The sequence below is a fragment of the Alternaria viburni genome (assembly GCF_023758015.1).
Source record: "Alternaria viburni strain BMP 2772 chromosome Unknown scaffold_6, whole genome shotgun sequence".
In the NCBI taxonomy this organism is placed as follows: Eukaryota; Fungi; Ascomycota; class Dothideomycetes; order Pleosporales; family Pleosporaceae; genus Alternaria; species Alternaria viburni.
The window spans coordinates 1,264,926-1,283,791 of NW_026055775.1; the positions used below are offsets into that span (position 1 = coordinate 1,264,926).

Here is an 18,866-nt window from a genome sequence, read left to right on the forward strand (position 1 = left end):
CGTTTGGAAGGCTTTGAGGTTTTCTGTCATCTTCTTACTACCACGATTCGCATCAGTCGAACACAATAGCAGCTTTAACAACCTCCTGTTTCCTCACCGCATCCAGACACTCCTTCCATTGCTCGATTCTATACGTCTTGTTCGCAATGCCGCCCAACTTTAACCTTCCAGCATTCACATACTCCAAGACATGCGGTATGTGACTCATACTGCAGAAGCTGGCCAGAATCGTGATCTCATTCTCCCAGATCCGGAAGGGCGACCATGCGATCTTCACGCTCTCGTCATAGACGCCGTATACGACTAGCTTGCCGCCTTTTCGTACGTACTCGATGGCCTTTTCGAGAACAGTGGGTGCGCCAGTGGCCTCCACGACGATGTCGAAGCCGTAGGGATTGTCGGTCGAGAGCGCGGCCATGTCATCTCCAGGATTATCGTCAGATATCGTGATGTAAGAATCAGCGATGTTGAGTTCGCGCGCGAGATCGAGTTTCGGGCCGCCTTTTGAGGCGATGGTCAACTAGGTCGCGTTAGTAGTTGCGCGTAAATTTTGGATGCGCTGCATACATGAGCAGCGCCATTCATCTTGATCAATTGAGCTAACAATATGCCCGTCGGGCCGCATCCGAAAAGCAGTACCCTGCTTCCGACCTCCATCTGCATTCTCTCAATACCATGTGTTGCGCATGCGGCGGGTTCGAGCAAGACGGCCTCTAGATCCGGAAGGTTTCCAATAGGGTAGACCATACGAGCTGGGTATCTGCAGTACTCTGCGAAACCACCCGGAACATTACCGCCATACCCGATGACGTTCTCACAGAGTTGGGTCTTTCTGCGCGTGCAGTAGAAACAGTTCAGACATGGTTGTAAGGCATCGGCTGCTACACGGTCACCAACCGCGACGTTATTAACGTTCTTGCCGATAGCGGCGACGGTGCCTGCTGCTTCGTGGCCTAGGGAGGTGAGTGAGGTGTGTGGAGAAGTGAACGGTCGCTCGTACCGGGTATCAAAGGATACTCCAAGAACGTCAGCTTTGCCCAATACATAATTTTCCAATGATCTCACCTTTGCTAGAAACTCGCCTTTGCTGCAGATGTGAACATGCCGAGTCAGTGCATACGTCGCAAGCTTTTCGCATCCGAAGCTTACTGGTAATGCAAATCCTTCAAGATGGTCAGTATGATGTACTCCCCAAAGTCTTTCTCCTCTTCTTCTACTTACTGTTCCGCATACACCGCAGGCTGAGATCTTGACCTTCCGTGTGTTAGCGCAGCAAATACCGCAGGGTGATGAATAGTGTGTCGTACAAGAACATCATCATCACCGATTGTTGGAACATCGATGGTCTCGACTGCGAATCTCTCGGGGCCAGAGTATCTTGATTATCTCAGCAATCAGATATCGTATGTTTCGCGCCGAGCATGCCTACTGTAATGCTTTCATCTTGGCAGGCACATCGAAGCGTTGACGCTTGCTCGGTTCTGCATGGCCGTTCATGATGGAAATATATCAGAAGATGGATTCCGTTCACTACTCTGAAAGGACATCGTAACCTATCACTGCTTATAAGCAATTCCAATTGCTTGTTGAGTTGTCTCGACGCGAGCGCTGGCTAGACGCGTGTGTGTACACGGTAATGCGGGGTTCGGCAAACCTTCCCTAGAAGTACACACCACGGACTACTGCATCGGGAAAAGTTAAGAACGACTACACATTATGCTTGCTCGGGCATCTAACTTTCGTCGTGAGAATTGCATTCCTTGCTGATCGATGATTTCGCGTTAATTGCGAGTGTTTAAAACTCAAGACGATGGCACTACAAAGTATGCGTCACACTCCCGCCGCCTTTGTTACTGGCTTGTAGGGCTGGGACAGTGCGCCCGCAAGTTTCTCATGAATGATGTGACCGCAGCCACAATTGCGAAGCAGGAAAGGTGGTATTCAGTAGAGCGCAGTATCATTCAGTGGAAAATGACACAAGAATACATTCCACATCTTCAAGATGGCGCGCGGACGCTGAATCCACTTGGTGACAATCGTGATCTTTCGCTGCCAGCATGTTTGTTTATTCATCAAACAACCATTAGACTGGACATTCTAGCACCGGAGAGAAAGGGGTTAGTACTCATCCGAATCCCGATGGATGGAACAGGAGGGTAAATTCATCTCTCCTCCTCTTTCTCTTACCTCGCTGATATTTCAGGTCACTGGTGCATTCTCCAGCATCGGCGTCAACGCTGACGCGGGTCTGGTTTACTTCATAAATAGAAAAAGCGATCGCGAATCTGCGAAAGTCTCGTGGCGACCAAACGCACCACGATCGAGAAACCTACCGGTTTTGCGAAGTAACGATGACTTTGCATGGGGCTTCTGGAATCGATTGCCTCACGATACTCCAATCAAAGGTTTTTTTGGAGTCTGAGTGTCGACAATGAGCAGACAATGGGCATTCTGAACCTCGCCATCAAGACCCATAGGCCGCCACCGTGGCACACGAAAGTGGACAGTATCCAGGAATGGACAGGAACTGACTTCGACATCATCTCGGTCGAAGCCGTCGCTATCTTGGGTATGTCCAGTGTGTTCGGCATGAAAGCTATTGCCACACCCCTGTTATTGATGGGGAAATCTGTAGGTTCATAGCGCTGGCAGACTACACTACAGGTTCTCCGAGCGGTGTAGCAGTCGGCTTCTTCCCTGCCCAGCACAAACAGCAACGAGGAGGTGACAAGATGATCTCCAAGATCACAGTCTTCAAAGCGCGGCAACCCGTTACGGATGACGATTATCCGACCCTGATCTTTTGGGTGAGAGATGCACCCAATCTTTATGGAGAGGTCGGTGGCGCGCGACTGGCGGACGTCTCGAATGTGGGTTCAATCGGCGTTGTTGAGGATTGGAGGAGAAGAAGGTACTGAGAAGGGGCGTGGATGGACGGAGTTTGCTTAGAGAGCATGTGATTCGTGTATGACTGTAAATGTAAGCGGTGTCATAGCAGAAGTCCAACAGCGCAGAGACGCGGATCGGAGATGAAGCGGCGAAAGGGTCGACGAAGGGTGGGATAGGCTGTAGTCAAAGGCTGTTCGCATGCACATGTGCGTGATTAGCTAGGTACAGAATGGAATCTATCTCGACAAGATACCGTGCACATAAAGCATCTTCTGATGAGTGTATGGAAGCTGTTGACAGTGTTGCGTCGACGCGTGTTGCATTAACCGCTCGGCTTACCTGCCCCGACATTTCCCGCTGACTAATCTGTCATTCTAAGGACCTGTTTAGTGATCGCGGTAGAATGCGCAGTAAAATAGTTATATAATAAAGCCTTTAGCTATAATTAGTAAGTATTATATTACTTATATAATATTATATAAGCTTTTTTAAATATAAATTTAAAAATTTTATAATATTATACTACTACTTAAAAAGTAATATTATACTACTACTTAAAAAGTAATATTATACTACTACTTAAAAAGTTATATTATACTACTATATAAAAGGTAGCGTTATATAACTAGTATTATATTAAGTTTTTTATATTATACTACTAGATATCTCTTTTTAAGTATTATACTACTAGCTAGCTAGCGCTCTTCTTAGCTATTATACTACTAGCTAGTAAGTAGTACTTTTCTTAGCTATTATACTACTAGCTAGTAAGTAGCGCTCTTCTTAGATATTATACTACTAGCTAGCTAGTACTCTTCTTAGATATTATACTACTAGCTAGCTAGCTAGCTAGCGCTCTTTTTAGATATTATACTACTAGCTAGCTAGTAGCGCTTTTCTTAGGTATTATACTACTAGCTAGCTAGTAGCGCTCTTCTTAGGTATTATACTACTAGCTAGCTAGTAGCTCTTCTTAGATATTATACTATTAGTGCTCTTTTATATTATACTACTAGCTAGCTAGCGCTTTTCTTAGGTATTATACTACTAGCTAGCTAGTACTCTTCTTAGATATTATACTACTAGCGCTCTTCTATATTATACTACTAGCTAGCTAGCGCTTTTCTTAGGTATTATACTACTAGCTAGCTAGTACTCTTCTTAGATATTATACTACTAGCTAGCTAGTACTTTTCTTAGATATTATACTACTAGCGCTCTTTTATATTATACTTATTAGAGCTAAAAATAATAAATAATTAGAGATAATTAAGTATATTATAATTATTCTACTTTTAAAGAAAGTTAGAATAAAATCTCTAGCTATATACTTAAGAGCTAAGTAATTATATATCTATAATTAAATAATTATAACTATTCTCTAATTTTAATATACTCTCTAAAGTAGTAAAAGTATTAATTTACTTTACTAAAATTAATTTTATTAAATTTACTATAATTAGTTTACTTTAGTAGAGTTTAGGCTTAAGAATTTAAAGCGTAGTAGTAAGTTATAGTCTAATTAAGTATTTAATTATACTTAATACTAATAGTAGTAAGCTTTTACTTATTTAAATAAGGTTTAATAGTCTAAGAATTAACTTTATTAGTTTAGAAATTACTTTATAATAGCTTAGAATTTAGCTAATAGCTATAAAAATCTAGATATTTAACTAGTAAGAGATAATCTTAATAGTAAAATCTAGACTTCTAGTCTTTTTTAAGTAAGATTTATAGTATAATTAAAAGCTTAATAAGCTAAGCTAGCTACTTATATAAATATATACTTAAGCTAAAATTAAAAACTTTATAATAATAAGTTCTTTAATTCTTCTTTTCTTTACTATAATTATCTACTTTTATATTATTAAGATACTTAAGCTAACTAGCTAATAAGCTACTTATTTTATTAACTCTTTTACTTAAAATTTTTAGCTTTTAAGTTTTAGTGCTTTTAAGTTTTATACTTAATTCTCTACTCTACTTAATATACTACTTTACTTACTTCTTTATTCTCTTTATTACTATAGTAAGTTTTTACTTTTATACCTAAATTAATAGCTAACTATTATAATTTAGTCTAATAATCTAACTTCTAACTTTAACTCTAGCTATAAGTATTAGCGCTTTAGCTTCTACTATAATAGTATTCTATACTTTAATTATAATACTTTTAGTAGTAGTAATTATAATATATAAGCTAGTACTTAGCGTAATAGTACTTAGCGTAATAGCGCTTTACTTAATAATACTTTATAGTTAAGCGCTTAATCTTTTTACTATACTTAACTTAAAAATACTATTACTTAAATTCTACTTTTCTTTTCTAGAATAATAGTAGCTAATAGTCTATTCTCTAGTAGCTTTACTTAAAGTAATTAAGCTTCTAATACTTAACTATTTTAAAGCTTTATAAATTTTAATAATTAACTAAATTAAAGCTTTAAAGTAACTAGTAACTTTAGTAATAATAACTTTTATAAGAATTATAAGTAATTAAAGTTATACACTAAGTATACTTACTTAGATTATAAAAGCTTTTAGTTTAATAATCTTAATAATAAAAATATCTAAAAGACTATTAAGCTTATTTCTAAAAGTAGTATCTTTATTACTAATAATACTTTCTAAACTTAAAATTTAGACTTTTAGTAATCTAACTATATTAAAAACTAAAGCGCTTAAAATTAAGAAAAGTAAGCGTCTTTAAGTAATAGTTATAGTTATAGTTACTTTTATAAAAAGTTTAAAAGTAAAGCTTTTATATCTAAAACTTTTTTAAATTATTTATATTTAGTATATACTAGTTATCTACGTAAATAAGTTAGAGTATTACTTAACTATAACGCTTCTTAACTTCTAGAGTATAAGCGTTATATTTATTAGTAGCTTTTTAATAATATTCTAGAAGCTAATTATTTTAAGCGTTTTTATTAAGTTATATATTATTTATTTTATAATTCTTATAATTACTATCTTACTAATTAAAATCTATATAATTACTATATAAGTATAGCTAATTACTATAGTTCTAAAGTAAGTTTATAATTTTTTTCTCTTTAGCTTTTTTAATTCTTTACTAACTTAATAATAGCGCTAAAGTACTAAGAATACTATTAAGTATTATAAGTAGCTTTACTAAAATTTCTATACTTATAAAAAGTAGAAAAAAGAAGCTAAAAGTAGTTCTAAGACTTTAGCTAAATTATTAAATAAAACTTCTAAGTTCTTAGATAAAAAGAGCTTAAAAAGTACTATACCTATAACTCTTTAAAACTCTAATTAATATAGTACTTATAGTAAGTTTATAATACTAAGTAAGAGAATAAGAAAGATTAATATAAATAGTAGCTAGATAGCTCTATTTATACTTTTTACTTAGAGTTATCTATTTATAGCCTTTAATCTAATACTATAATACTTAGAATACTATTATTAGAGCTTATTCTAGTAGCTACTACTACTAACTTTCTAGCTATAGACTTCTTAATTTAAAAATTAGCTACTATAGAATTAGTAGTAAAATTAGTATAGTTATTATTAGTTTTAGTAGTATAACTACTAGTCTTAGTAGTGTAATTATTAGTCTTAGCTATATAATAATTATTTTTAGTATTATAATTCTTAGCTATATAGTTACTAGTCTAATAGCTCTATATCTAGTATTATAAGTAATAAGTTTTATTACTATACTTAGTATTAGCTAGCTAAGACTAAGCATGTAGAGGTGCTACTACGTACTAAGTATAATTAAATATAGCTTAAGATTTATATATAAACTTAAGCTACTAAGACTACTTATTTATAAGCTTAAGTTAAGAACTTTAAAAATAGCTAAAATAGTAAGCTAGCCTTTAATAAGAATAACTATAAGAGTTATAATTAGAGAAATTAGCGCTATAGTAGTTAGTAAGTAAGTAGCTATATAGATTAGTCTAGTAGAAAAGTTTAGTAATTTATCTACTTTATACTTATATTAATTATTAGTAATTACTTTTTTATAACTAAACGCTAGTTAAAGTAACTAAAATCTAGCTTAGATATAATTAATTTTTATAGTAGTAGTCTAAATAAAAATTTTTCTACTTTATTTACTTCTTAAAAATTAAATATTATAAATTTTATAAGTTAAGTAGCTATTTAAACTTCTTAAACTATTATTAGATAAGTAATTTAGTTAATTTATTTATAAGTATAATTATAGTTTCTAAATACTTAACTTTAAATAATTCTTTAGTATATTTCTACTATAGCTATATATTCTAGATATTAATATACCTAAGCTAAGTATTAATATACTTATTTTTTCTAATAACTAACTTAATTATCTACTAATTATTATACTAGATAGTCTAGAGTTTTCTAAAATTAAGTACTAGCTTTTTAAAAAAGTGTCTAAGTACTATAGCTTTTTTAGTAGTATACTTAAGAGTAAGTAGCTCTACTTCTATAGTAGAAGTAGTAACTATACTTTACTTTATAGCTTTCTAAAAGATTATACTTTTATATAATATAGTAATATAGCTATAAAATAATTAGTAAGTCTCTAGATTATTAGTAAAGAATATATTTCTAGTAATTATTAGATTAGGCCTATTTTAGTTACTATACTAAATTATATTATAGTAAGTATAATAAAAATATATAATTACTTACTTTATAGTTTTCTTATACTTATTACTTAAGTTTATAAAAAAGTATAAGAGCTTTAAAATAGTATATACTATATTTAGTTAAAGTATAATTACTATATAAAGTATAGAGCTAACTATTTTCTAGTATCTTTTAATTTTAGGCTTAGTTACTTCTTTAGTATTCTTAATTAGCTTCTCTAATAGTAAAGGTATTAGAAAAAAAAATCTATTTCTAAGCTTAAACTTCTTAAGTATCTTATTTATATATATATTATAAATAAGTATAATTATCTTTAGATATTAGTTTTTAATTATATAAATACTAAGAAACTACTTTATATTTTTCTAATCTTAAATCTTATACTTACTAAAGATTTTAGCTTATATAGCTATTACGTATTACTTTATACTTTTATAATAAAGTAATAAAATATTATTAATATAAAAAAGAATAAGAATCTTATATTCTTAATTAAAGAAAAAGTAGAGCTCTTTTTAAAAAGCTATTATACTAATAGCTTTTAGTATTTCTAAAAACTTCTTATACTATAATAATAGAAAGTCTTATAATCTATAAAGTACGTAGTTAAGCTATATATATAATTCTAGCTTTCTAAAGCTATCTAGTATTTTATAGATTACTAAGTTCTTTACTATAATCTTTATATTAAGAAATACTTCTATAATATTAAACTATTTAATCTCTAGATTACTCTAAGTAGTAATTACTATTATAGTATAAAAGAGCTTTATAGTAAGTATTACTATATAAGTAGAGTTAATTAAGTTCTTCTTCTAAAGATTACTATAAACTATAATTTAAGCTTTATATTTAAGAAAATAGCTATTCTAATTATACTTATAAGTCTATATCTATTTTAATAAAAGTAGCTAATCTTAAACTTATAACTTATAGATTTCTATCTAGATTCCTTTTTTACTTAGCTAATTAATCTTTCTCTTAGAAGTATCTTTAAAAAGTATATATATTAAATACTAAATTAGTTATTTCTATAATCTAGGCAGCTCTTAGAGATTATTATAGTATTAGTAAGTAGCCTTTAGCTTATATTTACTAAGCGTAGTAGCTATAATAATAGAGTTTATAGTCTTATAGCTAGCTTAATTATTTTAGTCTTTTTAAAAACTAAAGAGGTAGATCTTATAAAAGTTAATCTAGGCTTACTTATTAACTAAGCCTATAATTACTATATTTACGCTATCTACGCTATTACTCTTTAGTTAATTACTAAACTAAGTAAGCTACTTACTTTTACTTTTAGAGTATTTTAATAGTTAATAAATATTTATAAAAAGAGAGTACTTAGACTTTTTATTTATAACTCTTCTACTATAGTATATTTTAGAGAATTTAGCTACTAGCTAATTCTATAGCTATATTAATTATTAAGAGAAAGCTACTAATTTAAATAGCTTACTTCTTAGTTTCTTTAGCGCTTACTCTAGTTAAGCTAGTTTTTTATTTATTTTTATAAAACTAAAGTCTATTATAATAAGCTTAATAAATAAAGTTAGATTTTCTAATTTATATATAGAAGGCTTTTTACTTTTAGACTTTAATAGATTAGCTTTCTTAAGTATATATACTACTCTTTAACTATTAGAAACTTTATAATTACTTTAATTACTTATTTCTAAAATCTTATACTTAGGCGTAGGTTCTAGAGTAGTAAGCCTAGTAGAAAGCTACTAATTATTAGAAATTTCTAATAAAACACTAGCCTTATACTCTATTTCTATTAAATTAATAAAGCTTTAATTATATTTAATATATAAACTAACTATATTACTTTAATTATAGCCTACTTTACTTCTAAAATCTTACTTAGTAGTTAATAGCTCTACTATACTTACTATTTAATTAATAAAAAGTGTAATAGTTTAGTTTCTTAGGCGTTAGGTCTACTTTAGGCTAATAGCTTACATATATATATTCTACCTCTAAGTACTTCTTCTAAGCTTTACTATAATAATATTATAATTTAATATAATATTATTATCTAATCTCTATATAACTCTTATACGTTATTATAGTTCTCTAACTCTAATAGTAACTTAGTAAATTAGCTAGTTACTTTTATAAAATCTACACTATTAATTATAACTATATTATATATCTAGTCTTCTATTAGTAACTCTTCTAGTAGAAATATTTTCTACTTTCTCTTCTATAACGCTAGCTCTAGTTAGGTAATAGTAAGTAGTAAGACTAACTTAGTAATAGCTATACTTAGCGCTACTACTCTCTTATTTACTAAACCTACTACTACCTCTACTATACGTAGTTAGTGTTAGTAACCTCTCTAGTAGTCTTAGTCTTTATATATTACTACCTAGAACTTCTTTACTACTATAGCTTTTAGTTTTTAAAACTCTTATTAGTAAGCTTTTCTCTACTTTTATAACTTCTCTAATCTACGTAATAGTAGCTTACTAAATATCTTTAGCTCTTTCTAGAATAGCTTCTAGTATATCTCTTCTATAGAAGATAGTTATCTTACTAACTCTAATAATAATAATATTAATATTACCTAGATCTACTATTCTATAGGTAACTATAATAATAACTATAACTATAGTAACTTAGTTAAGCTACTAACAAAAGCTATTACTTTCTCTAATAAGTTTCTTAATATTACTAAAACCTAAGATAGTAATAAATAATCTTACTACGCTTCTTTTACTAACCTATTTAGTTATATTACCTATAGTAGCGCGTACTACTCTAATTTCTTTAATACTAATTATAATAACTACCTTAGCGCTAACTATAATAATAGCTATAATACTATCTATAATCTAAATAATAAAGTAGAGTCTAAGCGCTCTTTACGTAAGTTTACTTTAGATCTTTTATCTAGTAAGTCTACTAAGCTATAGCTCTCTCTATTACTAGATCTAGAGATTACTATACGCTATGTTATATTTTACGTATCTATTAACTATAAGATTATAGACTATATTATTTCTAAGCCTAACCTTTTTTAAAGTAGTTAGCTTATTTTAGTAGCTTATAAATTTAATATATAAAGTCTACCTAAATATATTAGTAAGCTAGATAAGACTCTTTTTAAAGATAGTTCTATCTATATAGTATTCTAAGATAGTATAAAGCTCTATAAGCTTTTCTTTAATATAGTCTTCTACTTTAATAATAATATTACTATATATATTAGTTACTTAAAGAAAATCTAGAAAGATCTTACTAATAAGTATAATACTAACTACTACTTAGAACTTTAACTTACTAAGAGTAATAAGTTTCTAAGTATTATCTAATAGTAGCTTCTTAGTACTAATAGTAAGGCTATAAATTTATAAAAATAACTTTACTTTATAAAGAGTAATATCTATACTACTAGAATCTAACTTAAGAAGCTTTATATTATCTCTAAATAATAGATTAGCTAGATATATAAGTAAAAGAATACTTATAAAAAGATATATAAAGAGAAGTATACTACCTATATTAAGACTCTTAAGAAAGTCTTTTATTTAAAAGTACTTATTAGAAAAGCTTTTTCTTCTACTCTTCTACTAAATAACCTAGATAGATTTAACTTAGAGAAGTTTAATAATCTAGCTAGCGCTCTCTATCTAGACTATTATAAATATACCTCTAACTATTCTAACTCTCTAATCTATATATCTTTATCTATATCTATATATAATATATATTACTCTAAGTAATCTAAATCTAATAAGTTTAAGAGCTCTATTAGTACCTACATAGATACTTATTAGAAGTAGAAGTTAGATATTATAAGTTAGTTCTATGTATACGCTAGTACCTTTAAAAGTAATAAAAAAAAGTAACTTAACTTTATCTATATAAAGACTAGTAGCTTAGCCTAGAATAGTATATCTATTAGCTAGTTTATCTCTAGCTAGAAATTCTAGCGCGTATAATAGGTTTAGAATATTCTTAATAGAAGCTATAGTTAGCTTAATACTTATTATAATACTTATAACTTCTATAATAAAAAAGTAAATATAAAGTTTAGTAAGAATATTAGCACTTTCTTATTATAATTCTAAGCTAGTGTTACTACTTTATATTAGAATAATAAGAAAATAATTCTATAAATCTATAAGAAGCTTTCTTTTTAGTAGCGTAGTTATATTAAGCTACTCTTAAATAATAACTACTATACTAATAACTTTACTACTTTTAGTTAGAAGCTCTACTACTTTAAATAACTCTACTTCTTAGTTCTACTCTTTTATAGCACTAATATAGCTAAGAATACTAGTAGAAGTAGAAGTAGAGGTAGAGGTAATAGAGAAGATTATAGAAACTATAACTATAATAATACTTTCTCTAAAAGCTCTAGTACTACTTACTTTATTATTAATAAGGCTTATAAAAACTATACTCTAATAGAGACTTAGGTTCTTACTAATATAAATTACTACTTTAAGTATACTTACGCTAGTTATAGATCTAACTACTCTAATATACTATATAAAAGCTAAAATAATATTATATCTATAGACTACTTTAAAGAAGTTCTTACTACTCTTAATAAAGCGCGTAAAGCTACTAGAGTTTCTATTCTTAAAACTACTATTAGAGTTAACTTTATTTAGAGTCTAACCTTTTCTATATTAGTTATAGTAACTAACGCTTTTATAGAAAATAACTAGTCTCTAGTAACTATTACTTCTAGAGACCTTCTAAGTCTAAGAAATATAATAAATAATATACTTTAAAGATACCTATATCTATACCTATATTATTACCTCTATCTTTTTTTATTAAAGTCTATAATAATAATAATAACTTTAACTCTACACTATAAGCTATTCTAGACTAGATTAAGAACTTAGAAAGCTTTATAACTTTATAGGTTTACGTTTCTACTATTATAGCTACTACTATTTATAGCGCTATATATCTTCTCTAAGTAGATTAGTAACTAGTTTTTAAAGAAACTATCTTCTTTCTATTATAACTATTCTTATACATTAAACTAATAAGTAATTTTAGTTATACCTTTATCTTTATTAATAAATTTTACGCTTATATAAACTACTATAAAATAATTATACTATAAAATTCTACTATTCTTAAATTAGTAGATAGCTTCTAAGTTACTAATATTACTTATATAACTAGAGTAAATATTACTTTTAATAATTATAAAAAGTAAGTACTTACGTATATTATAAAGCTTAGTAGTGTTTAAATAATACTTAGAACGCTCTAGTTTTAATAGTATAATCTCTAGATAAACTAGAAAACAATATCTATAATATTTAATTCTAATTACTATATATAATAGTGCCTTTATAATTATAAGCTCTACTATATTACTAGTAGTTAATATTATAAGTAACTCTTTTCTTCTATATATAAGCTTAAAAAAGCGTATTACCTAAAAGCTCTACTCTTTATAGATATTTCTTTTATCTCTAGTTATATAGTAGCTATCTTAGTTATATAAGAAGAAGAAGTTTATATAACTATAATAGAAGAAGTTAAGAGGCTTTATAATATAAGTAACTAAAAATAAGCTAATACTTAATATCTATATATAGCTAGAGTAAAGATACTTCTAGAAAACTTTAAAAAGTTCTAAGACTATATAAAGCACCTACTAATAAGTAAGAATAATATTCTAGTAAAGCTTTCTAACGTACTCTATTCTCTATATTATAGATTTAATCTATAAGAAGTAGATAAGATCTCTTCTTAGCGTAATAAGTTAGATTATACTATTAAGATTTAACTAAACTCTAATACTAGTTAACTCTCTAGACTATTATTATAATATCTAAAACTACTATTTTATAATAAAGCCTAAGTAGTTAAACTCTATATTAATAATATACTATATAAAAGATATATTAAGTAAAGCATATCTAAATAGGCTATACTACTATTAGTAGTAAAAAAGTCTAGAGAAGGTATTAGAATATATATTAACTATTATAGACTTAATATATACACTATTAAGAACTATAATACTTTTCTACTAATCTATAATATACTTATAAAGCTCTCTAAGACTTATTACTTCTCTAAAGTTAATATTATTACTATATTTAATAAAATCTATATTTATAATAATTATAAATATCTTTCTACTTTTATTACTCTCTATAAGCTATACTAGTACACTATTATACCTTTTAGTATATATAATAGTTTAGAGATATTTTAAGTATATATTAATAATATACTCTATAAGTATCTTAATAAGTTCTATATAGTATACCTTAATAATATTATTATATTTAGTAAAACTAAGAAAGTTTATAATAATTATCTCTTACGTATTATAACTAGGCTTATAGACGCTAGTCTTCTTATAGATATTTTTAAGTCTAAGTTTATATAGTAAAAGGTAAAGTTTCTAGAATTAATTATTACTATAGATAGTATTAAAATAAACTCTAAGAAAGTATTAGCTATCTAAAACTAGTAACTACTTAGAACCTTAAAAAACGTTTAGATATTCTTAGAATTTACTAACTTCTATTAATAGTTTATATATAGATTCTCTAATATTACTAAGCTACTTATATATCTTATAAGAGGAGACTCTACTTTATTTATAATAACTCTAGAAGTAGTCTATATATTTAATAAGTTAAAGGCTACTTTCTATAGTAATATTATACTAGCCTATTTTAACTCTAATCTAAAAAGTATTCTAGAAACTAATACTTCTAACTATATCTACGCTATAGTATTATTATAAATCTAAGCTAATAATACTATATAACTAGTTATCTATTTATCTAAGAAGATAACTTCTATAGAATATAACTATAAAATATATAATAAAGAGCTTTTAGTAATTATTAGAGCTTTTAAAGAGTAGCGTCTAGAGTTATTAGATACTACTAATACTATTAAAGTTTTAACTAATTACTATAGCTTTAAGTACTTCTAATCTAAATAATACTTAAATTAATAATAAGCTTATTAGGCTAAGTTTTTTAAAAAGTTTAATTTTAAAGTAAAGTATAGGCCTAGTAAATAAGGTACTAAGCTAGATAGTCTAATACATTAGACTAGTAACTTACCTAAATATATTACTAATAACTACGTTTAACACTAACACTAGATAATTCTAGATAATTACTACTAGAATAGTAGTAGTTATAACGCTATCTAACTTGTAGAACTCTACCTAGGTAAGGCTTTATATAACCTACTATTAATTCTTACTTTATTAAGTAAAGTAGAAAAGTATAATATTAATAGTATTTTCTAGCTAAGTTCTACTATAATAGACTTAGCCTAGTTCTTATTACGTAATAAGCTTAATTTATATAATAACCTAGTTAGAGCTAATAATCTTATAACCTAGAAGGTTATAGATTATTTATATTCTCTTAATACTTATCTTACTACTATTTATAACGCTCTTAATAGTAGTAATTATTATATTTCTTATTACCTTATTACTAAGAGTATACGTCTAGAGCTAGAGAATTTAGAAGTAAGTAAAGATAGAAAGCTATTTTTAGATAATAACTATCTTTTTATTTCTTTTAGTAAGAAGCTAAAGACTTATATTATTAAGAATATCTATAATACTTTGCCTAGTAGCTATAGAGATTATACTACTACTTACTAGTAAGTTAGTTAATAGTACTACTAGTAAGATATAACTAACATAATTATACGCTTTACTAATAACTATACTACGTATTATTATTTTAAAGTTAATTACAGCGCTAAGTATAGTTTTCTCTATTCTTTTTCTATTCTAGAGTAGTATTAGAAGAATATCTCTATTAACTTTATTACTCTATTACTACTATCTACTTAGTATAGTTATTTATATTATTATATTATAGTAGTAGTAGATAAACTATCTAAAAAAAAGAAGTTTATTACTATAAAGAATATAAAAGTGCCTACTATTATTAATAAGTTTCTTAAGTATATCTAGAAAGAGAAAAAGTACTCTAAAACGCTAGTATCTAACTAGAGACGCTAATTTACTTTCTACTTCTAGCGTTATCTCTATAACTAAGTAGAAACCTATTCTAAATTATCTACTATCTACTATCTAGAAATAGATAGATAAATAAAGAATATAAATATAGATCTAAAATAGTATTTATAATTCTATATTAACTATTTATAAAATAACTAGGCTTATCTTCTTTCTTTTACTAAATTTAAAGCTAATTTAGCTATTAGCTTAGTAACTAGAGTTTTTCTATTCTAGACTATAAAGAGCTACTAGCTCTACGTAGATTTTAAACTACTATACACTATTACTAATACTATAACTACGCCTATATAACTACGTGCTACTAATACCTTAGTTAGTTATATTAATATAATGTAATAATATCTTTATAATAAAATTATATAGTTTTAGGCTAAAATAAAGAAGTTTACTAACGTCTATTACTACCTAGCTCTACGCTTTACTATTAGTAACTAGATTCTTTTTAATACTAAGTATATTTATACTAAATAACTAGTAAAATTCTTAGACTATAAGAATATAGGTTCTTACTAGATTATATATATTATTAATAATATAGCTTATAAATTAGATCTTTCTAATAGCTTTAAGACTCTATTTCTAGTATTCTATCTATAGCTTTTATAGCTTTATAAAGATAACGTACTACTTAGGTAGCTTTAAGCTACTAATTACACTTTATCTAAGATCTATCTTACTAATAATAGTAAAACTAAGTATATTATTACCTAAGTTCTTAATTTCTATATCTATAATATAATAAATAATCTCTATACTAGCTATTATAGCTACTTATAGTATAAGATAGAATAGATAGATAATAACTAGACTAGCTACTAGTAACTATACTTTAACTTATAAGAAAGTAAAAAGTTTATTTAGAACTACTATAACTATAACTCTAGTAAACTAGAACTTTATAATATATTTTACGCGTATAATAACTATAGAGAGCTTATAGTTACTTTACTCTATCTATTAAATAAGAGCTTAGAAAAAACTAGCTAGTTATCTATAAACTCTTTTAACTATATTACTTATAAAGCCTATTAAGCTAATTATAGTATACGTTTCTACCTAACTAAAATATCTATAGATATTCTTAGCTCTAAGATAGTTAATTCTAACTACTCTACTTATAACTTTATATCTATATCTAGAATAGAGTTCTTTATATAGGTACCTTAGTTTATAGCTAGATCTTACTATACTTCTAGACTCTATACTACTTCTAGACTTTACTTTACTTCTAGACTTTACTCTACTTCTAGACTCTACTCTACTTAAGATCTCTATTCTACGTAAGAATATATACTACCTCTACGCTTTTTATTAACTCTATAACTTTTATTTTTCTCTATCTCTTTATTACTTATACGCCTTATAATAGTATTATATTATATTTTACTTTTTAGTTAGAGTATATAGCCTAGATTTCTTTTAGAAAGTATAGCTAGGCTTATAAAATTCTATTTTAATATTCTTAATACTTAGTTAGAACTTTAAGCACTTTTAGAAGAAGATATATAATAGTTTAGTTTCTTAGACATTAGGTCTACCTTAGACTAATAGCCTATATATATATATTCTACTTCTAAGTACTTCTTTTAAGTCTTACTATAATAATATTATAATTTAATATAATATTATTATCTAATCTCTATATAACTTTTATAGAAAGAATATTAAGCTTCTCTATAGAATTATTAAGCTTACTATTATTAAGTATTTTAACTTTCTTAATTACTTAATTTCTAGTTAGCTTCTCTTTATACTTACTTTAATAGAACTTTTACTTATTAAAAGTAATATTATAAGTTATAATTATCTAATTAATTATTATTACTTATATATAATATATATTAGAAGCTTAATAGCTAATAAAATATTCTATATAGCTATAAAGCTTAACTTTAAAGTCTTAATAGTACTTTTTAGCTATATAATTACTATTAAGTAGATATACTTAATAGCTATAAGTATAGATTCTACTCTAATTTAGATAAAAATTAGTAGCTTAGTACCTAATCTTAGGTAGCTAATAATATTAGAAGTATTTTCTAAACTATTTATATAATATCTAATCTAGAGATTAATAGCTATAAAGCTATAATAGACTTATTCTATAGAGTTAAGCTACTATATTTATAATTACTAGCTAGAGTCTAGCTAGAAGATTAGCGCTTATACGTATCTATTAAGGTTAAAGAGTAGTTATAATTATCTAATTATAGCTACGTAATTACTTAGCTCTTAAGTATATAACTAAAGATTTTATTCTAACTTTCTTAAGAAGTAGATTAATTATAATATACTTAATTATCTCTAATTATTAATTATCTCTAGCTCTAATAGTATCTTAATTAACTTAGTAATAAGCTCTTAGCTAGCTCTTTCTACTAAGCTATTAGACTTATAAGTATATAGTAAAGGCGTTATAATTATAATCTTTTTCTTTTTAGCTTATTTCTTATATCTTAAGTACTCTCTCTAAAGTAATATTATAGTATTATTATTCTAATAAATTTCTATAATCTTCTACTAATAGTAGCGCTTAACTATAGCTATAAAGCTTATAATAACTTCTATTATAGAGTCTAGCGTCTTATTCTTTAAGTTATAATTATATAGCTTATTTAAATAATTTTTCTTAATAATTAGAGCTTATTTATTAAGTATATAGCTTATAGAGAAGTTTAATAAGTTTTATAATACTTTAAAGAAAAGACGTAGTAATAGTTTATAAGAATAATAAGAAATTCTTTAAGATATATAAGTAGTAATATAATTATTATATTTACTACGCTATATACTTATAATTTCTATATTCTAGATAGCTTTAATAAGAGCTTTAAGAGCTTACTTATCTAGATAGCTAGATCTTTAGTACTAAAAATTAGCGTTACTAGTACGTAATTATAGAACTTATAAGTAAATAATAGTATTTATAACTATAGAATTAAAAAAATAAATAGAAAAGTTATATTTAATAAATAAGAGGTTAAATCTATACTTAAGAGTTATAAAAATAATAAATACTTCTAGTATATTTATTCTAATTATATAATTATAGCTTATATACTATATACTACTATTTCTAAGAAGCTTTTTTAAGATAATATTAGTATAAAAACTAAAAATAATCTTAATACTAGTAAGTGTAAGATTAGCCTTTCTAAGTTCTTTAGAAGTACTAAGAATAAGATAAAGTATATAATTACTAATACTAATTACTAAAAAAATTTAGCTACTTATCTTAACTATTTCTTTATTAGTCTTAATAAAGAAATTAGACTTAATTAAAGCTTTATTATTAACTAAGTAGACTATAGCTCTACTATTAAGAATTATACTAACTAAGAGC

General features: G+C 26.6%; 1 protein-coding gene across 1 annotated transcript; it reads right to left on the reverse strand.

Annotated features, from left to right (window-relative positions):
- Positions 1–52: 52 nt before the first annotated feature.
- On the reverse strand, positions 53–1,497 carry J4E79_003897 (uncharacterized protein; the record flags this gene model as incomplete). Its single annotated transcript, XM_049352787.1, has 4 exons — positions 53–520; positions 568–993; positions 1,308–1,377; positions 1,430–1,497. The coding sequence occupies 4 exons, from the start codon at positions 1,495–1,497 to the stop codon at positions 53–55; spliced, it is 1,032 nt and encodes a 343-aa protein (XP_049213166.1).
- Positions 1,498–18,866: the final 17,369 nt, after the last annotated feature.